This window comes from Motacilla alba, chromosome 3, assembly GCF_015832195.1.
Source record: "Motacilla alba alba isolate MOTALB_02 chromosome 3, Motacilla_alba_V1.0_pri, whole genome shotgun sequence".
Taxonomy (NCBI): domain Eukaryota; kingdom Metazoa; phylum Chordata; class Aves; order Passeriformes; family Motacillidae; genus Motacilla; species Motacilla alba.
The window spans coordinates 15,092,796-15,119,190 of NC_052018.1; the positions used below are offsets into that span (position 1 = coordinate 15,092,796).

The window sequence follows — 26,395 nt, forward strand, 5'->3', positions numbered from 1 at the left end:
CCGTGGCGGCGGCGGCGGCGGCGGCCGAGGGAGCGGGGCAGCCATGGGGGTGCGCGGCGCGGGCCGACTGTGGTGGGGTAGGAACCGTGAGGGCCCGGGGGGCGGTCTGAGGGGCAGCGGGATGCGGCTTCTCTTTCCCTGGCTTCATGGGCCCCGTCGCGGCGGGAGGGAGCGGGGCCCGAGGCCGTGCGGCTGCTCCGCGGGGCGGCGGGCGGAGCGGAGAGCCTTCTGAAAGGAGGATGTAAGCCGGTGGGGATCGGCCTCTTCTCCCAGGCATCTTGCAGTAGGACTAGAGGCTATAGTCTTAAGCTTCGCCGGGGGAGGTTTAGATTGGACGTTAGGAGGAATTTCTTCATACATAGGGTGATTAGCTGTTAGAACGGGCTGCCCGGGCTGCGGAGTCACCGTCCCCGTGATTAAGGAAAGGTTGGACGCGACACTCAGTGCCATGGTCTGTTTGGCATAGGGGTGATCGCTCATGGGCCGTGCTTGATCTCAGAGTGCTTTCCCAGCCCTGTTGGTGGTTCTGTGGGGGCAGCGCTCGCAGTCGCGGTCCGGCTGTGGCCGGTCTGTGCCGCGGGGGCGGGGGATTGCTCGGTGGGTTAGCGAAGCACACGTAGAGAGAGCCTAAAGATCCCCGCAGGAAAAAAAAAAAAAAAAAGAAAACCAAGAAAAGAAAAGGATGGTTATCTCTCACCCTAATCAAAGACTTTCTTTGATTTGAGTGATTTGAGTAAGCGGCGGTGTTGTGCGTGCCTGGCTGCCCTGCCTTGCGATCTGGCGCTTTGAGCGCAGCAAGAGAGCAGTGACCGAGGTCAAACGGAGCAGTCCGAGCGGGGTTGGTGTTCCCCATCCTCTGCCCCTGCTGCCGCCTCTTGTGTGCCGGAACAATCGGTAAACGATTCCCGTTCGGGCCCTTGGAAGGAAACGCCGGAGGTGCCGGGAGCTCTGCTCGCCGAGCGCACGTGTGCGGGGATGTGGGGGCCCCGGCACACCGAGCACTGCTGCAGGAGGGGGTAATTGTAGGAGGAAGTTCACAGAATCTTTATCATCATCCCGTGACAAAAGCTTTTTTTTATAATAGATCTCCTGACTTGGCATTTTGCGGTTCAATTAGGACTAGTAATACCAGCATTGAGCTGCCTTCGCTGGTTTATTGATGCTTTTGTCTTTGTGATTTGCTTACATTAGAAAACAACTTTTGAAGTCAGATTATGTATTTCTTTTTTCCTTAATAACAAGGACAGATTTGCATTTATCTGGCTTGATGCTTATAGGAAAATGATCTTTTTCTTTGCTGAAGTTGAATTAAACCTTGAGTGTTTCACTATAGAAAGGAAAGTTATGCCACCAGTTGATGACTCATAGTTTAAAAAATGATGCAGTGACGGGACTAGGTGAATTTCACCATGTACTTTGTTTTGTGAGTTCTCTTTAGCAGGTGTATTTACATAAGCTAGAACTTCTCTCTTTCATGGGACAGAAGTCGCTGAGTGAATTGTCTTCTGAATGTATTCTGCCAGAGATCACCTAAAGGTGAAGCGAGAATATGCTGATTTCAATTTAATGGTATCATTCTGTCTAGAGGAGGTTTTTTCTCTTGAGAGTGACTGTAACATTGAAGAAGCTTTTTCCATCCTTTTTTTTCTTACTCTTCCCCAGCAGCAGCTGCTGCTGTAGGTCATTGTAACATGCTGTGACAGCTACAGATCGCCTTGGAAGTCAGTTTTTCAATGCTGACAAAGTGCTGCTTATGTATGGGTTTACTGAAGAGACAGAGCCAATCTAACACATACATCTGGTGGTGGAAGCCAATTTTGATCACCCCAGAAGAAAAGGGTTGGGTCCTCGTGCTAGAAGAAACCATTAGTATGGGGTAGTGGTGCAGTGGAGAGGGGACTGGTTTATATTGTGGCAGTTCAGTCCTGATCTCTGCTTGAGTAACCTGGAAGATGTTCTGCCAGCTTCACTCTCCTGCAGAATAGAAGAGTGGCTTTTGTTGTGTGGGACTAATAAAGTATAGGTGATGCACTGCAGTCTGTATACCATGTGCTGTAGAATTTCTGCATCATTGACCTGGTTTTCTCTCATGTTGAGTCTTGAGAGAAAATCTGCAGCTTCCCATTCAAGTTGTTAACCACTTGAAGCAAAGCTTTTTTTACGTCTGGTCCTAACTTGAGTGTCTGAGCTCTTACTCTCTCCAGTCTTTAGTGGATTAAGAGAAGTTTTTTGCTGGGTGGATTTTGTTAAAGAAATGCTTGTCATCTCTCAATCTCCCTGACTAGGTAGAAGGAAGGATTATGAGGTTTTATGTAAAAAGTCTCAGGTAATAATAAGTTCCAGAAATTATCAGAAGGACAAATCCATAAGAGAAAGCAATTTCCTTCTTTTACTGTTATTTTTTAGCATTCTCAGGGTGCTTGAGTTGTTAACCAGAGAGATCTAGCTGTTGTTCTCCAGTCTGTTCCTAAAGATATAAATCAATGGTAGACTAAGATCCTCATGAGCAAGAATGATGCACTTCCAGTGCATCAAGTGCTGGTCCTAAAATCACTGTAACTGTGCCAAGCCTACTTGGGACAGTCCTGCATTATGTGATCCTATGAAAGATGTGTTTGAGTGCCTACTGTGCAAGAGGTTTGAACAACTGGCTTAGGAGTCTGTATAAGAACTGAAAGAAAGCATTGCTGATGGTGGGGATCCCTGCAGAAGTTCTGGTGGTCTGGTGCCAGCAGGAGTTAGAGTAGGAGCTTTGACACAAGTCTCTCTGGAGAGCCATAGCAGGAGTGGTGTAACTCCAGCTAGCTTTAGTCACAGACCTTATTTTACATGATCCTGTGGAATCATGTTTTAAGCAAGGGAGAGCATCTGTCTTGCCTTAACTTCCTTTTTTATCTGGTCTAACTGGAATCCCTTCCCACCACTGCTGATTTGCGAAGAGTGGGGAGATGATTTAGCCACGGCAACAGGAGAGTCATAAATGTTCTACAGGACTGCTGATGTCTTTGCTTGTCGTTGTAGGCACGGTGAGCTGCACTTTGTTCCTGGCAGTTAATGGTTTGTATTCGGCCAGTGATGATGTGATAGAGCTCACACCAACTAACTTCAACAAGGAGGTCATTCAGAGCGAGAGCCTGTGGCTCGTGGAGTTCTATGCCCCATGGTAAGAACTGCAGCTGTGTACTTGCTTGCTCGTATGACAGAGAAGCAGCACAGGAATCTGATGCTGATAGCTCAAGGTTTCATTCAGTTGTTGGTAGCACAGTTGTCAGTTTGATGGCCTCATGACTAGCAAAATAGCTGTACTTGGGGTTCCTGCTTTAAATTATTTTCATGAGGGAGAAGGGCAGGAATTGACATTTCAAGTTTGCAAATAGAACCTGGTAGCAAAACCTATGCCATTTTTCTACTTGATTTATTCTGGTTAAATTAGTATTAAAAATGACTGATTAAAATTCAGTAGTTAAGTGAGAAAGTCCCTCACTTCTGTGTTTCTGAGCCTGATGCTTATGTGAAAGCACAGATCTGAATTCACACTTCAAACTTCCAATTTTCATTTAAAAATACTGGCTTTGAGCATCTTAATTTAGCGTTCCTCTTTGTCTTCTTTCTGCTCAGGTCCAGAGTATGGAGTCTCTATTCCATTTAAATTCTGGTGATATACATATTGCATCTTTGTACAAATCCTCTGTGATATTGCCATCCAAAGCTTCACATTCTGGAGAAAGTGGCCTTTTTTTGCAACAGCTTGACTCTAGACTGAGAGGTTTAGCGGAAGCCTTGCTGTGCCTCTTGTAGTGTTGCTTGCAGTCTATATAATGTGGAGGTTTTCCTTCAGAAGCCTGAGTGATGTGATCTTGTGGCGCAGGCTCTTTTCCTCTTCATGAGTAAATCCTCAGTATCCTACAGTTTGCTGCGACTGTGAAATAGTTGTCAGATCTGAGTGACATTTACCGTTTTTTGTTTGGTTTTTGTTTGTTTTTTCTAAAAGGTGTGGTCATTGTCAAAGGCTAACCCCTGAGTGGAAGAAAGCAGCAACAGCTTTAAAAGTAAGTTTAGCCTTTCAGATGTGCTTGTGGAAGTGTATTGAAGAGAGTTTGGCTGTTTGGCATTTGGATTTGGAATGTGGGGGGGTTTGGTCCTTACAACCATTATCACTTTAATCATACTTATCTAGCCAGAAAAGTGTTATTCAGGCACCTGAAAACTCAGAATTTTTGTTTGGTTTGGTTTGTTGTATCCTTTTTAAAAGAAGCCATTGAATTGTAGAGGAAGAAAGTCAGTTCTGTCCCTGTGAATTCCCATTACTATTCTTGAGGACTGAAAACAGCTTTGTAAGCCATTGGTGTTGACTTATTTTAATTACAGAAAAATTAGTCATGTTGTGATAAGCTGAACTCTTGCCTATGTGAAATACATATATATTCTCCTCCTTAGAAAACCAAACAAAAACACCCAACTAAATAATAGCCCAAACAATTTAAAATTTATTTTGTCACGCTGAAGAAAGAAGTGGACATTTTTAGCGTTCTGAACTTTAATGCTTGTGGGGTAAAATGCCTCTCTTCTGTTGCAGTGCTAGGAACTGCCCCTCTCTCTTCCCCCTTTCCCTTGTGCCCCCAGCAGGGAAAAGGTGTTAAATTGCTGTAGAAGTCTTGGGTGTCATTTTTTGTTTTGTTTCTGCAGGGAGTAGTGAAAGTGGGTGCAGTAGATGCAGATAAACATCAGTCCTTGGGTGGACAGTATGGAGTCAGAGGGTTTCCAACTATCAAGATATTTGGAGCCAATAAAAACAAAGCGGAGGACTATCAGGGTAAACGTGATGAATTTTTAGATGTTGCATGCCTAAAACCTTCCCTAAATGCAGTAATCATGGTAGCTGTTAATGCTGTGTTGAGTGGCTTTTCCTTCCTGTCTAGTGCTTGTAGTAGTGGAGAGACAAATGGGTGGGAGTGGTTTGACCAAACTGTGTATGCCTTAGCATTGTCTAACAGTCCCACCTGCAGTTCACAGTTGTTTGAGCTTGATAGGGAGTTTGAAGGAATTATTCCTTTCTTCCTGTTTATTTGGAGCTTGCTATAGAGTCACTCCTCCTAAGAAAAGCCAGGTAATGAAAAGGTGTAGTGAAGTCTGTCTTGCTGTTTGTTTTTAAGTAAGATGTCCCACCAGTAGTACCATATCACTCATAGCCCAGTCCTGCTTTTCCTGAAAGATCATTTGGGTGAGGGAAGATTAAGTTTGTAATTAAGTTACGAGCATAACTTTAACTGGCCATTTGATGGTTTGATCATTTATTTTGCTGCACTGCAGGTGGCAGGACAAGCGATGCTATTGTTGATGCTGCTCTGAGTGCTCTTCGGTCCCTGGTGAAAGAACGTCTTAGTGGCAGAAGTGGAGGATACAGTTCTGGAAAACAGGTATTTGAGGGAATGTGTGTTGGTTTTTCAGCTGGAGAACTGTCTTGTACAGGACATCAAAGCTCCTCAGTCACAGAATTGGAAGAGATGTCTGGAGTTTAATCTAGTCCAGGTGCCCTGCCCAGTGCAGGGCCAGCTGCACCAGAATGCTCAGGCCTGTGTCCCCTAAACTTGTATCTCCAAGAAGTGAGACTCCAAATGGATTGCGTTCTCTGGGCTACCTCTTCTAGTGTTTGACCGTGTTCACAGTAGAAATCTTTCCTTTTATGTTTTAGGTTACAGAATCATAGAATGATATTTCTTGTATTTCAACTTTGTCACTTTTGTCTCTTGTTGCAGCAAAGAGCCTGCCTTTGTTTTCTTTAATCTCCTGCATCCTCTCATCACATATCAGATGCTCAAAGCCCTTAATCAGCTCTGACTGTTGGCTGAACTTGCTCCTGTGTGTGCATGCCTGTTCTGTGGGGGAACCTAGAACTAGACCCAGCACTCCAGGTGTTTCACATTGTGCTGAGCAGAGGATTGCCTCCTCAGACCTTTTGGCAACTCTCTGCCTAGTGCAGCTCGGGAGGCTGTTGATCACCTTTGCCACAGGATTGCAGTGCTGGCTCATGTTCAGCTTGTCCACCCGGACACTCATGTTCCTCTTTGAAAAGTTGCTTTCCAGCTAGTCAGTTCTCAGTGCGTACTGGTATAGGGGGCTGCTACTCTCTGGGTGCATCTCCCTTTGAACTTTGAACTTGTTCCTGTTAGCCCCATTCTCCAGGTGGTTTAGGTACTGTTTGCTAATGAGGTACCTAATTCTAATCTAAATTAGGCAGATTAAGTTTTTTTAACTTTGTAGTATTTTTTCTGAAGTTGGCTTGCTGGATTTCTTCCTGAAGGTAAATTTAAAAGCTTCCAGCTCCTACTACTATTTCTGAGTTGCGGTGCAAATACAATCTGACATCCTCGGGGTGGCCACAGAGAAGACCTGTGGACTGTACCCTGTAGTGTGTATCGCACTCCCACTTGTTTGTTTTGCCTGGAAACCAGGACTTGGTTCCAGATGGAGTTGGGCGTTGGAGAGCACTGTATTCATGGACAGATCAGTGCATGAAGAACTGAAAAAGTGTTCCTTCGTCTTCTTGGTAGTCAGCTTGACCCAATTTCTCTCTTTTCAAGAGAAGGTTCATTTGCTGTGTCTTGAAAATGCTGTGGGGAGTAGGCTGCGTGTACTGTCGGTTCTAAAAAGGAAAAGTTGTATGACCTAACACTGCCTGTTTTGTATATTGCTTAAATAAAGATCATTTGTTTCAATGTGACACACACACAGGAGTTGGCCTGTGTGGGAGACCAGTTTTGGTTACTTCTTATACGGAGGTCTGTTTGTTTCTTATAGAGCCGGGAGAGCGGAGGTGGAGATAAGAAGGATGTGATTGAGCTGACTGATGACAGCTTTGATAAGAATGTCATAAATAGCGACGATGTGTGGATGGTGGAGTTTTATGCCCCATGGTGTGGGCACTGCAAAAAGTAAATGAGGTTTTACTTTAATGATTCAGTTCCTGTTAGTGCCTGTTTTGTTTAATACCCTTAATCCCCTAAAAGAGACCTTGCATCTCTGGTATACCAGAAGTGAGGTTTTTTGTAAGGTGATCTAACAAAAATTTATGGGCTTCTGATTAGGGCCCCTTCGTGCTGCTCTGGCTGCACTCTTCCTTGGCAGTAAAATTCCCAGTTATCAATAGAAATAAAATATGGAAGTTTAATAAAACTTTTCATTCCTTCAGATGAAGGACATCAGTCTTGTTTGGATAACCCCCTTAGCTGTCATTCTCAGCAAGAGACTTTTTTTCTTGAGTAAAACATGCTATGTGGTGTTGAAGTGTGGTACACTTTTGCTAGCTCTGAGAGCGCTTAGGGCACTTGTACTCTCTGTTTTTCAGCCTGGAGCCAGAATGGGCAGCTGCTGCCACTGAGGTGAAGGAACAAACAAAAGGAAAAGTAAAGCTGGCTGCAGTAGATGCAACAGTCAATCAGATGCTGGCAAGCCGATACGGGGTGAGTGTGCTCTGCAGTGATTACAATTTCCTTTCCATCTCTACCAAATCAGATTTCTCTTCAATCCTTAGTGAACTGTTCCTTAGTCTGGTACTACTTGAATGTTTTGTGCCAAAAATAAGTGACACATTCAGTTTGTTTCCCACAAATAATTAATGAATGTCAGTAGCAGCATAAATAAACAGAGAAAGAGGAAAAGAATTATTCTGGATGTTGCTGAGGAGAAAGGCTATTTATTTCCATAACATCTTGTATACCTTTATCATCTGGAGTAAGAGGTCTCTTTCTTGAGACTGTAGGCTGGTTGGGCATCTCTGGAACCCTTGGAGCCAGTTATCAGGGATCACTGACAATATCAGTTGCCTGGATCAGGTGCATTGCTTGCCAAAAGAGAATGGATACCCTTGAATTTTTAGTACTGTCCATGGAGTTTACAGTGTCCTGCATAGTTTTCCTCTAAGTGCACATGGCTGACAACGTAGAGGGAACACTGAGCAAGACTTACTGGAGGTGTAGCAGAAGGAGCTTAAGGTCCACTTACTGCCATGTAGGCCCAGTGTTGTCCACCCCCAGACAAATCAGGAAATTAATGTTTAATAAATATCAGGGTTAAAGATAGTCCTCACGGTGCTTAAATCTGCAGTGCTTGGTGCATCTAAATTGAGGTAAAACCATTGCAGGTTCATCAGGCCAAAACCCCAAACAGCATTTTAGTGTATATTCACCTTGTTTTGAATTGATGCAAAGGTAGAAAGCTACAAAATTCAAGTTGAGTCAGAACATGTGAGACTCAATACACGAAGATGTTGAATCTCCTCCCTTGCTCTTAGTCTAGAGGACATCAGACAAGCTGATAATTTCTACCATAAATATTCAGGTTTATTTGAGCTGATGGTTTAAACTTGTCTTGCAGATTCGTGGATTTCCCACCATTAAAATCTTCCAGAAAGGAGAAGACCCTGTTGATTATGATGGTGGGAGAACGAGATCTGATATCATCTCTCGTGCTCTGGATCTGTTTTCTGATAATGCACCACCACCTGAGCTCCTGGAGGTACCTATACATCATTTTCTCAAATTTCTTTTCCATCATACTGTTGGCAGCAGTTTTTACTGGTGTATGTGAACGTTAAATAAAACTGCCTAAGTGTTGTGCTTCTGCACTGTTTTGCCCCAGAAAGTAAAGGATGACAAACTCTGAGTAACAAAAAGCTGAATGTTCATTTCTACCATCAATTTGTTGTTGTCTGGAAGATGGTCAGAATTGATACAGCAAAGGCATTGACAGGATGGTGCCAGGGTATCTGAATCTTCTCTTGAGGAGTGAGTGAAAAAGTTGAGTTCTGTTCCCTTCTCTTTTCTTACAATAAGAGGGCAGGGCCTTGCCTTTTGCAAGCTGTCCATTAGGAGATGCGTGATGAGTACTTTTGCTTGTTGTCCAAAAACTCCACCCTCTGTCAGGCGACTTCTTTTTTTCAGCTTGCTGTTGGTAGATTTTGAATGATGATCACTTGTCTCCAAAGTGAGGTGCACGCAGGACAGTCAGTTGGGATGCAGGAAGGAAAAAACCAAAAATATCTGTACTATTAGTAAAGTATAGTAAAGCACCGTTTTTATATGCTGCTTATTTCATCTTTCTTATCCCTCTTAATTTTTTATTTTGTATGCATTCTAATATTAAAACATGTTGATGTATGTGTATATGCATACAATTGATTTTTATATGTCAGAGGCTGCATGCTTAAAAATTTATTTACTGGTAGGATGCACAATCAAAGTTTGGAGGCCACTGTTGTAGGTCACTGGATCAATTCCTCATTGAGACAGATCCCACAAAACCAGTGTTGCTGTTACTGTTGCTTCAACATCCTCATCCACAGCAAAGGCTGCCTCTGCTGGCTCTCCTTGTGCTCACAGGCATTCGCGTGGGCCTGGGGGTGCTCTTTCCAGCCTTGGGCAAGATCAGTGGTTTTGAGCAAGAAGTGACATCTGACTGTGCCTTCTGTAAGCCCGTTTTGGTACTACTGCATTTTCCTGTTACTGCAAGTCTCAACAGAAGACTTTGTGAACTCTTTGTAAATTACTCTTGTACTGGGGGACCAGTGAAGTAGAAAAGACTTGTAAGCTGTTGTGTCAAGTTGTTTCAATGCTTACTACCTTGCAGGATGGAGTTATTAGGCTGTTGGAGGGAAGTACAGTCACAACTGAAGAACCAGATCTTACTGTCATTGACTTTGTGCTGCTTTCTTCTAGATAATTAATGAGGATATTCTGAAGAGTACCTGTGATGCTCATCAGCTCTGCATCATTTCTGTCCTGCCTCATATTCTTGACACAGGTACACACATAAGCAAGAAGACTTCTGTATGAATTTGTCACTTAAAGCATGTAGTTGTGTATTTTAACTTGTCCAATTCTGTTTAACAAACAGGAGCTTCAGGAAGAAATTCTTACTTGGATGTCATGTTAAAAATGGCTGAAAAATACAAAAAGAAAATGTGGGGGTAAGTGTTATTGTCCACTGGTCATCTTGGAAAAGAAGTAAGCATTTCTGGGTGTAAATGGGATAAAATTTGTATGATATTGGTTAGGCTACAGAAAGAGTTGTTCCTCGTTCAGGGTAGGATATCTTGGTATTTCACTAATTACTGGAGAGGGGAATACTGCAACTTTAAAATAGCCCTTTTTTTTTAAATTTCATCCACCTCTCAAATTCTGCATTTACAAGTGATATCTAAGCATTAATGAGATTAAGCATCTTTTACTCTCTTGTCCTGAACACTCAAGTATTTTTGGGAGGTTTCTTTTACCATCTTTTGCTGGTTGGTGAGTGTGCCAGTGTGACTTTTGAATTCTCCAAGAGACAAGTAAATTGCAGTTTATTAACATGTTTCATGCTCTCAAAGAAATAGGCCAGCAAGCTGTGCCTTTACTCCTCCTTCTCTTAGGTTCAGGTTAGGATCTCTGTGACTTCTCAGGAAAGTGAGAGCTGTTCTGTCACACTGACTGCTGTGAAGAGGAGCAAAATGGCATGAAAACCTGGGGGAAAATGCTGAGATTGGCTCATTCCAGACATTGCTCAGGGGTCTTGCTAAGATGAGAGGAACTGAGACTTGAGTGTCCTTAGCTAGAAATCCTCCATAGTGATATTTGGGCAGGACTTTGTAATCTTTAGATCTGTGACTTAAGTACTTTTAAACCTTTCCCTTAATACCAGCTAAAGTGTAGCTGTGTGTTCACGGTGTTAACATAGTTCTTCCCCTGCACTGTGTTTAGTGGCTGTTCTTACCCAGCTTTTGGTGGTTGTGTGGGTGGGACTGGCCTACTGAGAGGGGGCTTTCTTCTGTTGCAAGGTTCAGGATCAGGACTTTCCTTTTCCCTACTGACTTTAAAAGTGTCAGGGTTAATACAGATCCCTGCTTGAACTCTGCAGGGTTGCAGGATATGTGATTTGAAAATTATTGTGGTGCCTATCCTCATTATTAATTTTCTATTTCATCTTTTCCTCAAGGTGGCTGTGGACAGAAGCAGGTGCTCAGTCAGATCTTGAGAGCTCTCTGGGGATTGGAGGCTTTGGGTATCCAGCAATGGCAGCTGTTAATGCTCGGAAGATGAAATTTGCCCTTCTGAAAGGATCATTCAGTGAGCAAGGGATTAATGAGTTTCTCAGGTATGAAATCTTTAAATTATTTAAATCTTTCTGTATCTAGGGCTATGACTCTTTAGACTACAAGCATACTCTCCTGCATCACACAAGACTTGCATGGTTAAGAGCATTAAGACGAGAATTCTGTGGAGTCAGGGAATGGTTTCAATGGCAATTACAGTAAAGCAGTCATTACCTTTTTGTGGTGTGCAGAATTAAGTTGGCCATTTAGACTTAGGTAGTTTTAGTACAATATTTGAAAACAAGTAGGTTTTGATGTTGAAAAATTCTGTTCCTCTGGTAACTTAAGAAATAACTTATTAATGAATTTTATTCAATTCAGAATTGGTGCATTCTGACTAGTCATTAGTAATTGGAAAGTCCCCAGTATGGGAATCATAATGGGTGCTGTTGAAGTTCTTGAGGTTGTATATGTTGCTGTTCATCTTTCTGATTCAGTCCTGTCTTCCCCCACCTTTCCGTTCTCCTGGCACTTGGTAAATTGATTGGGAGAGTTGAAACAATCCATCCAAAAAGTCAGTAACTCGCTGCTCAGCACAAGTCCTGTGAAACTGCCTCTTGAGTAGCTGGGCAAGAGCCAGTGCTGAGAAGAATGGAGTAGGGAAAGGAACTGGAGAGGATGACAGAAGGTGGCAGCACCACTGAAACAGAACAGCCAAACTTAAAGTGTTACTTTAGTATGGTCAAAGTGAAGTGGGAACTCTGCTTCCACATGGTCCTGGTTTAGGGCAAATTTGGGAGAAAAATCCTAAAGGGGTTCTAGTAGAAAGTAAATTTAAGCAGCCCCTCCCCCAACTCATTTTGGAAAAGATTATCTTGGAGAAAAGTGGGGGAAAGCTTTATTTAACAGACAAAGAATTTACTAGCACAAAAAATGAACAATATTAAACAATAAAACCTCTTGGTGCTCTGAAGAGATGGCTAACTCAGAAAGTCTCTTTCATGGGCTGCAGTTCAGCTCACTCAGTCTCTTATTAGTCCCTCTAGTGCTGGAAATGCCAGACTAGACTAATAGACTATTAAAAACCACCTTGAAAGCACTGGGTGGGGGATCTTTCAGAAATTTAGAGCAACACCTAACAAAGTCCATCCAGTTAGTTAACACCCGTTAACTAACTAGTTAACTAGTGACATCAGAAGTCACTATTAAGTCCTTTTCCCTGAAGGACTTCCATGGGCTAAGAAAATATTACACCTGATGAATCTATAATTAGTTGGTTAGTCCATCTTTATGACACTGCAGGCGAGGCTACAGTTCTAGACAGTACTAAAACGAGGCATTTAAGATCCCTGTCACATGATCCAGGTATTGACCAAAGAATGATGGGGAGGATAACCCTCAGAGTATCTGGGCACGGGTTCTAGGAAGTGTGACACAGATCTTTGTGTGTGCAGACAGTCTCTATATGCAGCAAACCCATATGGAAGACCATAAAACAAGGGATTCAACAATTAAAAAAATAACAGTAGCAGAAATTGTCTTCTCAAATGACCTAAATACTAAATCCAGACTTAGTACCTTATACATCGGTGAAAATTTATACTACTTGGGCCACAAAAATACGCTTCTGCTTTAGCAATAATGAAGCGAGATGACAGTGAGGAGACTGTGCTTGATATGGCAAAGAAGCTGTATGGCAAAGAGCATATGCAGATGCTGTGCATGGCCCAGTACATGCAAGAATCAAAGCTGTAGAAACATGTCTGAAGAAATTAGAGAAGAAATCAAAGAGAGCTTTCTCCAAATCTCAGCAGTACAGATCAAAAGTTCTGGTACCAAAAGCAGACGTCCCCCAGATAGGGAGAGAAGGTACACCCCACAAGCTGAGCAGGATCTTCCTGTGTGACCATAGAGAAAACTTGAAGAGATAGGATAGAAAATCTACTGCTACTCTGGCTCTGGTGCTTAACTTAAAAGACAGCAAGACTCACAGAAAAAGTTCCACCAAAAAGGAAGGAGTTCCAGTAGCCCGTAGCTGAACTGCCAGGTATGATAATGATGACAGCATGTTCAATCCCCTTAGAAGAACATCCAAAACGTATGCCCAGGGAAAGAAGGATTACCAGGCTTAGAGGGGCCCTGCCTCTAGCCAGATAGAGACTAAGGAAAACCATAGTTTTTAGACTGTGTAGATTCATTAGCCTGGCACATCAGAACCACAAAAATATTAAGTCTTAGTCAGCACTAGTGCACAGTCCACATTAATCCCATCAAGACGTGGGGGCAGAATATGTTTCTATTGCTAGCGTGACAGAGGGATCACAAGATTTTACTCTAATGAAAGCTGATGTAAACCTGACTAAAATAAATGAAAAAATACCCTATTGTGACTAGCCCAGAGGCTCCATACATTTTAAGCATAGACTTCCTCCGAAAAGGGTATTTCAAAGACCCAAAGAGACTCAGGTGGGCATTTAAGGTAGCAGCTATAGAGACAGAAGGCATTAAGCAATTAAACACCTTGCTTAGGCTATCAAAGAACCCATCTGCAGTAAGACTTCTGAAGGGGGAAGAGCAATGAGTATCAATTGCCACTTCAACAGTGCACTGCCAACAGTACAGAACAACTCAAGATGCTGTGATTCCCGTCCATAAGATAATCCATGAGCTAGAGAGCCAAGGGGCAGTCAGCAAAACCTACTCACCCTTCAACAATCCCATTTAGCCTGTACACAAATCTGAAAGAAAATAAAGATTTACTGTAGACTACATGCCTTGAATAAAGTGACTCCACCATTAAGCACTGCTGTGCCAGACATGCTCAGAAAATTCCTTCAGGGTTTGGCCCGTATCCTCTCATTCTCTACACCACTCAGGATTTTCCATGGCTGGGTCTACTTCTGGGTCAGGGGTCTCATCAGCTCCTCTGGACATCTCAGCCCTCATTCTAGACAAGCTGCAGACCATATAAAGGAAGCTTACTAGATTAAATATTAGGATGCTGGTATCTTTAACATTCAGGCGAAACTGAACATTCTCAAAAAGTGACTTAACAGATACAAAGGAGAAGGAGGAAAGGAAAGGCTGAAAAGCCTCATCCCCTGCTCCTCCTCTAACAAGCTGGGTGCAATTACCAGTAAACCTCCAAAATACGCTTCTGGAACTGGGACGCAGGGTAGGATGAAGAAACCATAAACCATATATATTTAAACAGACTCTAGTACCTTTATAAACTGCCTATAAATCATTATGACTGAGCCCAGCACAATAGCTGTTCTAATGTGTGCCCCTCTACTGTAAAAGCTACATGTTAGGGACAATACTGGAGCTATTTCTGGATAAGAAAATAAGCCTAGAAACCAGAAAGGTATTAAAACCTCAAAAAAGCCTAGGAACCAGGAACACAAAAGGCCTCCACCCCAAGAGACATTATGAATTCAAGCAACACAGCTACTGACTGCTTTATCCCAATACAGAGTAAGCACAACCAAAATGTGGTTCATACAGTTTTTTTCCACTTTCTCAAGCCCCATGGTTGGTGCCAAAATAATGTATTTGTCTTGGTTTAGGGCAAATTCGGGAGAAAACTTCTAAAGGGGTTGTTCTGGAAAGTAAATTCAAATGACCCCTCCCCCAGCTGGTTTGGGAAAAGATTTCCTTGGAGAAAAGTAGAAAAAAACCTGTTTATTTAACAGGCAAAGCATTTACCAGCACAAAAAAAAAGAACAATATTTAATAATAAAACCTCTTGCTGTTCTGAAGAGGTGACTAACTCAGAAAGTCCCCTTGTTGGGTTGCAGTTCAGCTCACTCAGTCTCTTATCAGTCTCTCCAGTGCTGGAAATGCCGTGGCCCAGGCCCAGCCTGGTGGGCCACAGATGTGAGCTGCTGGTGCTCTGCTGGGTTTTCAGTCCAGAGCAGGTTTAAACAGTTCCAAGAAAAAGAAAAACCACAGTCCAGGGAACTTCTCTGCCTTAGCTAGCTAAAAACTACCTAAAAGCAAAGGAAAGCACTCTCCCACCGCCTGTCTGTTCTGCAGACAACACTGTTCAGGAGAAGGATGTGGGGGAGTAAGTGCAGTTTCTGATAACAAACTCTACGCTGCTTCTCTCTCTCCCTTTACTCTTGGAACCTGTTTTAAAGGTGCAAAACTTATTTTTGGCCTAAACAGACAAATGGGGATAGAAGCATTATAAAGTCACCTCAGGACAGGTGCCATAAGGTGCCACATAAAAGGACCAGCTGCCATAAATTATTCAAGAGCCCTTGAGACCTGACATTAGAAGTGTTATTTCCACGTCTGACCTTGGAGAATGACAGAGAACAGCAAGAATTGCAGAAGCAAATGCAACAGCCTCTCCCCACCTTGCCATAAGAAGCACATTAATTGAATGCAGTTCCTACTGGATTAATGGAATCAGTGCTACATTCTTACCTGTGAAAGTGATCAGGCTTCCTTCTTAATGCCAAAAAAAGGAACATTCTTAGGGCATCAAGTTAAAGTCAATATACAGATGCAAGAAGAGAAATAGCAGATGGTTTTGTACTAATGCAGGTGAAAGTGTCTGCCTTTGTGAGACATGGCAAATTTTCTTAGTCTGTAAAGTCCATCTTAGTGAAGCCTCTCATGGGTGAGGCTGGATGGTGCTTCAAGGACACAACAGCAAATTTAACAGCTTATATTGCATTAGGTAATTGGTTTGGTATTGTCTTACCATGCAGCACTGCTTGCTAGAATAATCTCTCCCTGACACTGCTGTCTAGAGAAAGCAGTATAATCACCGCTAGTGTGGCTGGCCATTCACTCAGCTGCTGTAGGCAGCTTCTGCAATCCAATAAGCAGTCTCAGCAGTGTTGACTACAAGTAAGGAAATTGGCACCGTGAAGAGCAGAAAAATTGTGAATTCCATTTGGAGAGACATGCTAATTCAGTCTTATTTGCCTCTGAAAGATGCAACGGGATTAGCTCCTTAGGATTTTAATGCTGGGCTTTTTGAGCAAGCTTAGCTAGCAAGCTCAGGATGGAGTGTTTAAACAAAGCTGGTTACCTCAAACCCTTTGGAACCCATGGAGACTGTCTCCACTAAAGAAGATCACTGGTGATTTCCACTAACACTTGCAGGTGACTTCCAGAACTAGAATTACAGCCTCCCCTTGGAGATGCCTTAAGTGATAAACTGTTAAAGAGGCTGCATTTTTCTGTGGTTTTTACACTGCTGGAATATGATACAGTGTATCTCATGGATGCCTTTGAATCCAGTTGTAAATTTTCAGTGCTGTTTTAAGGGCTCTGTCATTTTCTTCTTCTTGAAGTTTTAGCATCCAGACAGCTTAGATCTACTTAAAGAGATGAAATCTTGAACTTGTATTCCTCTTATCTGAAGCAGGCTCTGTTCCAGGTGGATAGAAGTTGGAGGAATTTCTTAAATTTAACTTCTACTTGTTTTTTCTCAGGGAACTCTCTGTTGGTCGTGGTTCTACAGCACCAGTAGGTGGTGGAGCTTTCCCCAAAATTCATTCAGTTGAACCTTGGGATGGCAAAGATGGTGAGGTAAGAGATACTCCATTTCTGAAAGTTCTTAGCAATTGTGTTCAGAAGTGACAGGATAGAGTAACTAATACCTGTCAGTGTGAAAGTTCCTGTTCTCACAAGATAGTGGCAAGTTGTGTTGATAGTTTCCCATTATCTTAATCTTGCCAGCAGACCAAATGGTACACTGATCATCTGACATTGCAGACCAGATGTTCCTGCCTGTTAGGATGTGATCTGAAAAACTGGATCCCTTGAGGCAGAAATGTATTACGAGTGCTGACTAAGGCAGGTGGTAGTGCATGCATCCGAGACCCCCAGTGTTGTGGAATTCTGAATATGCTGACCTTGCCATCAAGGTTTTAATGCCAGAAAGTTTGTTAGGTAAAGCCTGTGTAATAAATAACATGGTGACCAAGTCTGCCTTCTTAAGGTTCAACATTTCTGTGAAAACCAAAGTTACTGCAGTCCTTTGATTTACTTCAGATAGAAAGAAACACAGAATAGCGTAGTAGTTTTGTTACATAGTTTATTTGTATAGCCTTCATCTGGAGTATTTTGATTAGTAAAAAAACAAACCTCCTAGTCTAAACTCTGATCATTTGTCCTGTGCTTAGTGCACTTGGAGTTTTGTGAATGAAAGAGATGACAGGAGAGAGCTTTACTCTCAGGATGAAGTAAGAATCTTTCCAACTCAGGGATCTTCTGGCATTAAGCACTTCTAAACATGTACTCAAAACCTTCCCTTTTTAACAGCTTCCAGTTGAAGATGACATTGATCTCAGTGATGTGGATCTGGATGACTTGGGTAAAGATGAGCTGTGAGATCTTCAGGAAACTTCTTTTCTTGGGAGAGCCTGTGCAGCAGTTTGCAGCCTGGATCACAATCAGACAGATATTTCAGTGGCCTTTTTACGGAGAAGTAGCACATGACACACTGTGCTATTGGATGCACTGCAGCAGTGGACTGTACGCATCTCAAGAAAACATTGCAGAAATTCTATGAATTGTCATAACCAGTAAACTTGATTGTATTCTGTGTAACAAATATTTTGAGGACAACATGGATATTTCTTTGGAACATCTTGGGTTTTATTTTGTTGATAATGTGGTGTTTGAGTGTTACTGGAGGCTGTTAGTGTAACCAATTTTAACTGTAATTTTTTTCATGGAGGTGGAACCTGCTCAGCTTCTGTTTCAATTAAAGAATAAAATATTTTTTGACACACAGTGTTAGTCTTGAATAGAGTAAGAAAGGTGCACATAGTACAAGCAGTCCCATTTTGGATGACTCTTAAAAGTGGACTTTAGAATAGAGAGGCTTGTGCAGAGGGGAGTCCTAAACCTCTTTGCTGTGAGATCTTGACACTTTGGCTAAAGCTTGATAAGATGGACAATCTTAGTTTAAATGCTCTTCAGTCTTCCTTTTCCTATTCCTTCTCAGGGGCTTTCTCTTTCTTTGTGCCAGGCTTCATAAGATCATTAAAACAATGGGAGTGGGGTTGCTACTGCAATGAGAGATGCTGGGAGCTGTCGGTCTTTTCCCTGGATTAGTGATGAAGCTAATCTGTGTTTTAGGGCATGAGGATTTCCAGGTGCTAACAGAAAACCACCCTGGTGCTGTCTCCAGCAAATAGAGTAAGATTTCTTCACTTCCCATCTGGCACTGTTTTGACCTGAAATTGCTATTTCCTTGGAAGGGGAATCAGGATTGTGAATAGGGATGTTTACTGCTGCTTTTTTAATAAAAATACTATTATTTTATTGCTCTCCATGTCTTGTATATTGGTGTCTAGTGAAGTGACCCTGATGTGATCAGCTTGTTTATAAGGAATGAAAGAGCTGAAAGATTCCCCTTCTTTCAAGGAAATAACATAATATGCATATTTGTCATCTGGGGTCTGTAAGAGATTGCCCATAGCTCATCCCCGTGAAAGGCAGTGTCAGAACCGTGGGCAGCCAGCAGTAACTGCTGATTCCATGCAGGAGATGTGCTCCAACTCTTAAATCATCCCAGCAGATGAGCTGTAATGGAACTGTTCTAACTGAAATATCTTTGCAAAAACTAAACTCATGAGTACTTGGGACTGTAAGTCATATTATGATAAGTTCCACAGCACTTTTGAGGATCTTTCCTCTTAGGCTTTTGGGTTTTTTTGTTCAATTAAAGGAACTTTGGGCTTTGCTCTGATGCTTTCTATTTCTTCTGTTTGGATTTTTTTAAGTTTTCTTTGTTAGAAAAAGAGGACTGTATACACCTAGTAGATCCATTAGCCACCATACCTTTTAAATTGTTTTATTTCAAGTCCAGTAGATATTCCATCTTTGTAATTGACCAAAAAAATAAATACTACCATAGTACCTCTGCCTCTGAAATATGTTTTTGTAAAACTATGAATGAGAGATAACTTTTATTGTAGTCACTGTAAAAATTACTAGACATGGTAGGAAGATCATCCTGCTACAGTGTCTGCATTTTAATTTGACTTTCAGCAGCTAAAGATTGTTTTACAGTAACATGACAGTCTTGAAAATTAATAGATGAAGCTTGAGCAATTCTTTAACTGCAGTCAAGAAGACTGAGGTCAATCTTGAAATAGACATAAGGATAGTATTCTTGATTGCTCAGTTGTAACCCGGGGATGTCCATGCCAGGCTGCAAAAGGAAGTAACAGCTTTAGTACCAGTAAACCTGCACAGTTCCAAGCTCCAGGGGATTGCTTTCCTGCTCCTTTCCCACAGGTGCAGTGGAGCTTTGTATGTACCATGCTTAAGGTGGGGAATTTACCACTGAGAATCTGCTCTGCTTCTTGTTTCAGGTTGCCTGATGTAATTAGCATTGAGAATTCATGCCTGTGCTGTTTTGAACTTATAGCATTTTTTTGTGCTTCAGCTCTACAGCAACTCGTCGCTGTCCCCCTGTCATGCAGTGGGACCCGTGCTTGCTGGTTTTGGGCTGTTTTGAAGGCCTGCTAGCTCGTTTATTGCTTTAGCCTGAATTGTTTTGAATTGTAATTGAAGATACGGGGAAGGAAAAGCGAGTAGTGGTGCTTGTTGAAGGCCTGGGTTATTTACAAAGGACAGCCTTTTACAGGGGACAGAGGTGTGACAGTCCTAGGTTTTAGTTCCAAATTAATTTTTCTTGCTTGTGTTGATCTGAATATTTATAGTAGATTTTAAGCTTTTATGTAGGGGAACAGCCATAATTGAGCAGACCTATTTTGTTCTGGTAGCTGTAAACATCAGATGCTTCAACAGAAATTATAAGCAATCTCTCTGCATCTGCATCATAATCTGAGCCTACCCTAATCCAGTCTGTAACCAGCTGGGATTAGAGCTGCATCCAGGACTCCTATCACTGCAAGATGTGAGCAGATGCATGCTCTAACCCCAGGACAGTGGAAGTGTTCATTCAGCTAAGCTGAGAGAAGCTACAGCATGTGCACTAGCAGTCCAAATACATACATCCATTATACTTGCTGCTGCAACTTCATCCAGGTGTTTGAAGACCACATTCAGGACGTCTCTCAGGCGCTTCACAGACTTCCTGTTTGGCTGCAGCAGCATTGCTTGGAAATTCACAGGGAGGCCATACCTCGGAACACAACATACCTGATCATCTGCTGGGAAGGGCCACAGCTGTCTGCTCATGCCCTTCTCCCTCCTCAGCCTCCAGGCATGCCCACTAGTGGTGTGTTGCAGAAACAATGCTGCCTCCTTATTGGACAGCATTTTCTTTTTGAAGCCAAAAGTCAACTAAACAGTGTCTTTCTGTTCTCCCCTTCCCGGTAAGTACCCCCAAAAAATCGTTTTTCATCAGATTCATATGTCACTTTCTTTTGGGGACACTTGTATTGTCTGCTGTGAGCTTCTGGAATGAAGTGTGTAAGGCACACACCTCGAGCAAGACAAAACAAGGTGTGTAAGGGTTCCTCCCACAAAGGAACTGCACCAGGAAGAGAGCTGTACATTTTGACTTCCCCAGGAATCTCTGCCTGCACTCTGTGTTTACTCACCTCAGGACAGATTCAACAAAAACTCTCAAGGCTTTCACATGAATCCAAGCCACAAATGCTTCACTGAAGTTCACCTTCAGCCAGCGCAGTAAGGGGCCCTGTGAGACCAGAACAGTGCTGTGACCCCCTCGCTGAGTGAAGCAGCTCCCTAGGCAACACTGCCACTGAGGCCATCATGGGCTGCTGGGATAGTCCCCAGGCAGCCTGATAGTGGCTCTCAGTCTGTCAGAAACTCATGTGATCTTAGCCAAATCATTGCTATTTTTCCCGTGCCTCAGTTTTGTGGGCTAAATGGAGCTCAGCAGAGACAGTTGGAACTATAAAGCCATTTCTGAGAGAGGTGCTTAGGCACGCTGGTAGCAAAGGCTGCCACTATGTGGGCCACCAACTCACAAGGTGCTACTCACATATTGTTGTTTCTTGTCAGAAGCTAATTTCATCAGCTCTTCCTTTTCACATTTCAGTTCCTTCTCATCATAATAAAATTCTCGAACCATGAACCTACAATTGAATGACATTTGCTCTCACAAGCCTTAGTCCAGGCAATATGTACACTCATTTCTTTTTCCCCAGGAGAAGCAGGTATGGGAAGTTGCTAGCCATTTAACAAGTTGAAGTATGTGGAGGGTAGGAGTTGAAATCACCCCCAGAAAGCCAGCAGAATGAGAGCAGAAAGGGCAATTCCAGGATCTGTAACTCAGCTTAAAGAACAGGATCGCTGATTCTGCTACCACAGCTCCTTCCCACCCTGCCTTCTCAGTGGCTTTAGGACCAACAGAAATGCACGCAGTCAAGAAGCCCTAAAACCAGTGATGGATTCAGCATGCTGCACACAGAACAAGCCTCACCTGATCATCATCTCTTGCTAGTCTGCCCTGCCCAGCAGTCAGGGCTTCTTACCTGTTCTCCCTGGCTTTAGCCTTAAAGTCATCCATCACTTTTCTAAATAGGGTCACAGTGAAGAGTCCTCCCTCTGCATCCTCAGCAATCATTCTGTGGGAGGGAAATCCACTGCTGTGATTTGACATGGCAAATCCCTCATGCCTTTTTTACCTACCTCATCTTCCCCTTTAGCAATTCTTTTTATTTTCATTTATGATACTGAACAACACCCTGCTTTTTGAAAACTGCTGTGACAAAAACAGGGAACAATTACTTTACTTGCACTGGCTACTTTATCTCAATGTAAAACTCAATTGGTTTAGTTCCTGAGCCCACTGTAATACACACACATTCTGCCTGCCTGATTTTTCTGTTTCCTGGTAACATTCCTCCACCTTTACATGAACTTGTGTTTTTGTGACAGGCAGTAGACAAGACAGCTTGTTTCTTTCTCTATGCTTTCCACCTTCTGCATTTCAGGTAATATTATGGTCAGCTTTTGTGCCCTGGACTGGATGTCATAGTCTGCATGAGCTGAGCAATGGAATATTTAAGTCCTAGGAAAGATTTTTTTACCCGAGGTGAAAGGATGAGTTAATATAGCTTTTGCTAGTGCTAATGACAGTATGCTGAATTATTCTATGCTACAACAGGAAGCAATTAAAAATGTAGATTTAGTGTTTCATCTTTGTATAAAGTACTTTCTATAAAGCTCTATGTGATTGCATATGTCTGAACTCAATTAATGTAATAAATTGCCTGTTTTACACAAAAAGAAGCAATGGCCTGGTTGAAAGTAAAAAGAAACAGATTACTGGAAAAGGGAAGCTAATTGTAAAAAAAAAATGACCTTTTTTTCTTTCATCTGTACTTTCCTTCAACAAACTGATTTCTATTTGAATTGCAAATACATTAATGTGGAGCCTATGCATTTAGACTAGTTATTACCTCTAGGATCCACCAATTTGAGGGGCTAAAACATGACAGGCATCTCTAAAACAAACACAGAGCTTAATTTGAAATTTCACTTACTTGGTGGAGCGAGGTACTACCATATCTGAGAGTGATTCATAGGTCTTCTGCCACTGTATGTAGTTTGACCTTTGAGCAACACAAAACAAAGCACAGTAGATAAATACTATATACTGGAAAGCAAATGTTGATATATGTAGTTAATTAAGCTAATAACTTAGCGTAGAAGGGTTGAACTCTTTGTGCTTGGTTATGTCATTAAATTACATTAAGCCACTCCTATCCTTTCCTCTCCAAATCACCAGCTGAGAAGATGCTTCCCTCAATGCTACATCCTCAGTCTTCACTTTGGATCTTGGCTTGCAGAAGGGCCAGTATCAGGAAACTGATGGTGGGAAGAACAGGGCATATACTCCCAGGCTGCCACACATTGTCCCATGCGCCAGGACCCCTGCACAAGCTGCTCTGGTCCATGAGTAGGTGTGCTACATCTGCTATGTGCAATCCCAGAGCTGATCTGGTGCTAGACTGCACTCATGGTGAATGCCAGTCCTGTGAGAAAGGGAACAAGGGTATGGTAGGAGTTTGCAAAGACAGAAGTCTCTTTTTAGTGTGAATAAACTCACATAATGAAGTCAACAAACTTATCTCAGATAGCTTTTTGCCACCTGTTTCTCAGAGACAGAAGAGTGATGGTGCTGTATGTGTGTTGGGACAGGGCTATATGGAGAGGAGAAGTTTTGTGTAGGGCTCTGAGGAGAACATGGTGGAGCTTCCCCATTGTTAGCAGTCATCCTATGTATGGCCACTTACAAGGGCACAGCCAGCACAGAGAGATTATGAGTTTAACAGGTCTAATTCCTTTTAGAAACTGGCTATGCTGCAGTAAAAATCTGATTTTCTTTTAGCTCATACTATTCCTATCAGGAGACTGAGAACCCACTCATAACCATAAAGAACCTACATGCCAATTGTCCTGCTCCAGCTTTGGCACAGTCTTTATCTCCCTCTTTTGTGCTAGCACCACTCTTGGCAGAAATTGTTCTTTCTTCTTTGCTAAGAGCTCCACCTCTGTCCCAGTAGGGCATTCGTGAGCTGCCCCAACCTGACCCAGCATCACCTGGTTCTGGTGCTTAGGCCTGGGGCTCAGTGCCACCCGGGGTGTGTGCACACACTGTTGCCTTACTTTGGCACTACGACGAGCAGCGTGATAAGATACTCAGAATTCAGAACAAAGTCTTCTTTGTGCACAATGTCTGCCAGGGTCCGGGTCAGCAGATTTCCCCTACAGTGAAGGAGACAAAGTAAAAATAACAGTAGCAGGAACTCAGCAGCGGAACATTGGAGGCATTGTGCTGTGGGTGGAGATGCTAATCTATACTGGAGGAGAAGAAGGCCCAGAAGGAGGTGGCTAAAGGGCACAGCTAGGCTTCTTAAATGGCTGTTTCGTTATTTTTACTGCAACTAAAAGAATCAAAAAGTAACTAATACTAAAGGACACAATACTGGTGACTAGCAGGAGGCCAGTTTATGTCCTTTATGTAAAATGGCACCATTCTGCTGCTATTGTTTTTACAGTAATGGTGTAAATACTTGGGAAGTGCACATCTGCTCCCAGTCATCACCGCACCTTGTGGGAAGAACCTGCTCTCTCAGGAAGCGTGTTGAGCTGCTTGTGTGACTGTGTCACATGCAGGCAGAGTGAACCACGTACGTACAGACCTAAGCCATCACAGCAACCTGGCATTCCTGGACTGCCATGGACCAGCCCACCGAGACACCTCCTGCTGAACAGCAGCAAGAGCAGCAGTCTCACGCACAGGTGGGACGTGCAGGAGGTCTCCAGGAGGTCTCCACACACTAAGCCCACCTGATTAATTCCTAGGACATGTAGATAGCCTGGGCTGGCTGTATGTGGCTGGAAAGCACTAGGTATGAAGAGGAGCTGCCCTTCTTGTCACTGGGCAGGAGTGAAGAAGGATCTAAACTAGTAGTTTTGGGTGTGAGGTTCACTGGGCCAGTATAAATATTAACTAACTGGCTGGTATCTTATTAGATGTTTGTTCAACCCAAGCTATCTGGCCCTGGTGGACACCACAGTTGACAGCATTTAAAGATGGATGGAATGATGACCAGGAGGATTGTCCCTGGCCTTGAGGTCTCCATTCTTCTCCCCCCTCACGTTGCTGGAGCCCTGGCCGGCAAGCTGCCAGCCTGGCTGGCTGCAGTGTCAGGCAGCCACCTGTGCCCTGTGCTCAGTCCTGAGTAGGAACAGTGGCACATACGAGCATGTGTTGGGTGAGGGCTTGCACAGCATCATTTAAGTTGTTTTAAATTTGCTACTTACTGAATTTTACCATTCTCCCCAGTGATATCCTAGAAAAAAACCCAGGTATCAGCATAGGCAAAGATCATAAGCAGAGGAAGACAGGAGAGAGAACATTTGGGAAGCCTGAATGGTGCATTATCTGAATCAACAGAAAGAAAAAAAGAAAACAAAAATATAAGTGGGATGCTGGTGAGGTGCAGGATCAAGGTAGACATAGCTGTTTCCTATGGGAGCTTTGCAAATGCTGTTCAGAACATAGGGCACAGCTCCATGTGGCAAAGGAATCCACCAGCTGGCACAGCTCATCTAATTTCTGACTCCCTGAAGTCCTATCAGAGAAAAACAGTTGACTTTTTCCAAGACTGCATGCTCACGCTGTCAATAAAATCCTATTAGGAACTTCTGTCTTCCTGAGCTTATTTTGAGATACGCTGACCACAGCAGCTACCACCTGTTTTCACTGGGTGTCTAATGCTCAGCATGTCCCAAAGCTGGCAAAGTTGTTCGCACCAGAACACAGCAATGGGTGTGAGCACACACTGCCCGCATTTCAGCCAGCAACAGCATCCCCAGTGCAAAAAACTTACATAGTTTTTTTCTCCAGGTTTTGCAAATTTCCTTTAATGTTGTTGTACGCAGCTGATCGGGTCTTCAGGTCTGTTTCTATTTGAGTCACTTGCTAAAATAAAGTGAAAAAAGGGAGTCAATGCAGTGCTTGAGGCCTTGTTCTCACCTCTGTCCCACAACTACCACCTTAACACAGAGACACAGCTGCCAGCTCCCCTAAAACCACCACTCTCTTGGCTTTGGCCAAGAGAGACCCAGGGTCAGAGCTCCCCTAGGCAAAGGCCTCTGCAGAAAGTAGGGTTCACTCAGCTGTTGCTGTTGGTGTGCTAGAGCTGTACCCAAGGGGCAAGTTGATGGTTTTACCTGTTACCTACATTGAACAGCAACACATCATGCCTTTCTGAATGAACTGAAAGTTCATTCAGCCTGAAGGCTTTTGTTTTAATGTCAGACTAACAATTTCATGAAAAACACCTCCGAAGTGGAGAATAATATATGAAAAAAAAAAAAAGAAAATTACAATGGAGTGGATTAAAGTGCAGAAAATGTATCAAACATATCAATGTACTCTAGTGAATCTGATAAAGTGCCATGTACTTACAGACTGGATAGGTTTCAATACATGTATCATTGCTATTGCAGTAGAAATTAAAATAATATCAACTGCTTCAGTACAAAGTGTGTGCTTCTGAGCTTGTTCCTGCCCAAACCAAAGGCAAGGGCTCCTCTCCCACCATGAGAGGAGGGATCACAACCAGCCAAAAGACATGCTTCCCCATGCTGATATCGTAAAATCTGGAGTAAAATTTACCTTTGCTAATGCTTCTGATATATTCTTCAGTGGCTGCTTTATGGGGTATTTGGCCATGTCCCACTCAAACCGTGTCAAGTAGCTAATTAGGTCAACTGAAAATACAAAGAAATTAATGAAAGCAGATAGTGTACCAGATCGCAGGTCAAGCTTTGGGGCGTAGTCCCCAGCTATAGTTTAGGCATAGCTTTGATTAACTTTAGAGCATTAACCAGAAGCCC

At 42.9% G+C, this 26,395-nt stretch overlaps 2 protein-coding genes across 4 annotated transcripts in view; one reads left to right on the forward strand and one right to left on the reverse strand.

Moving 5' to 3' along the window:
* PDIA6 (protein disulfide isomerase family A member 6) lies at window positions 1–18,958 on the forward strand. The gene is made up of 13 exons (XM_038130385.1): window positions 1–77; window positions 3,022–3,163; window positions 3,992–4,049; window positions 4,687–4,813; window positions 5,311–5,417; window positions 6,799–6,932; window positions 7,346–7,460; window positions 8,374–8,514; window positions 9,714–9,798; window positions 9,892–9,964; window positions 10,972–11,130; window positions 16,522–16,618; window positions 17,354–18,958. The coding sequence occupies exons 1-13, from the start codon at window positions 44–46 to the stop codon at window positions 17,420–17,422; spliced, it is 1,341 nt and encodes a 446-aa protein (XP_037986313.1). The 5' UTR covers window positions 1–43; the 3' UTR covers window positions 17,423–18,958.
* Window positions 18,878–26,395, reverse strand: part of ATP6V1C2 (ATPase H+ transporting V1 subunit C2) — an 18,948-nt gene continuing 11,430 nt past the window's right edge. For all 3 annotated transcript variants that reach the window (XM_038130387.1, XM_038130386.1, XM_038130388.1), the window contains 9 exons: window positions 26,175–26,269; window positions 25,384–25,475; window positions 23,654–23,752; window positions 22,528–22,596; window positions 21,514–21,606; window positions 21,021–21,114; window positions 20,614–20,711; window positions 20,063–20,192; window positions 18,878–19,253 (listed from right to left, as the gene is read on the reverse strand). In XM_038130387.1, the coding sequence (XP_037986315.1) occupies window positions 19,158–19,253; window positions 20,063–20,192; window positions 20,614–20,711; window positions 21,021–21,114; window positions 21,514–21,606; window positions 22,528–22,596; window positions 23,654–23,752; window positions 25,384–25,475; window positions 26,175–26,269 (866 nt within the window). In that variant the 3' untranslated portion in view covers window positions 18,878–19,157. The remainder of the gene's footprint in view (window positions 19,254–20,062; window positions 20,193–20,613; window positions 20,712–21,020; window positions 21,115–21,513; window positions 21,607–22,527; window positions 22,597–23,653; window positions 23,753–25,383; window positions 25,476–26,174; window positions 26,270–26,395) is intronic.

Bases quoted from the DNA above. Each gene is read 5' to 3' on its own strand.
- PDIA6 (XM_038130385.1), top strand. From the start codon at position 44: ATGGGGGTGCGCGGCGCGGGCCGACTGTGGTGGG. The intron at 78-3,021 runs GTAGGAACCGTG...TTGTCGTTGTAG, and splicing joins CGCGGGCCGACTGTGGTGGG to GCACGGTGAGCTGCACTTTG. The intron at 7,461-8,373 runs GTGAGTGTGCTC...CTTGTCTTGCAG, and splicing joins TGCTGGCAAGCCGATACGGG to ATTCGTGGATTTCCCACCAT.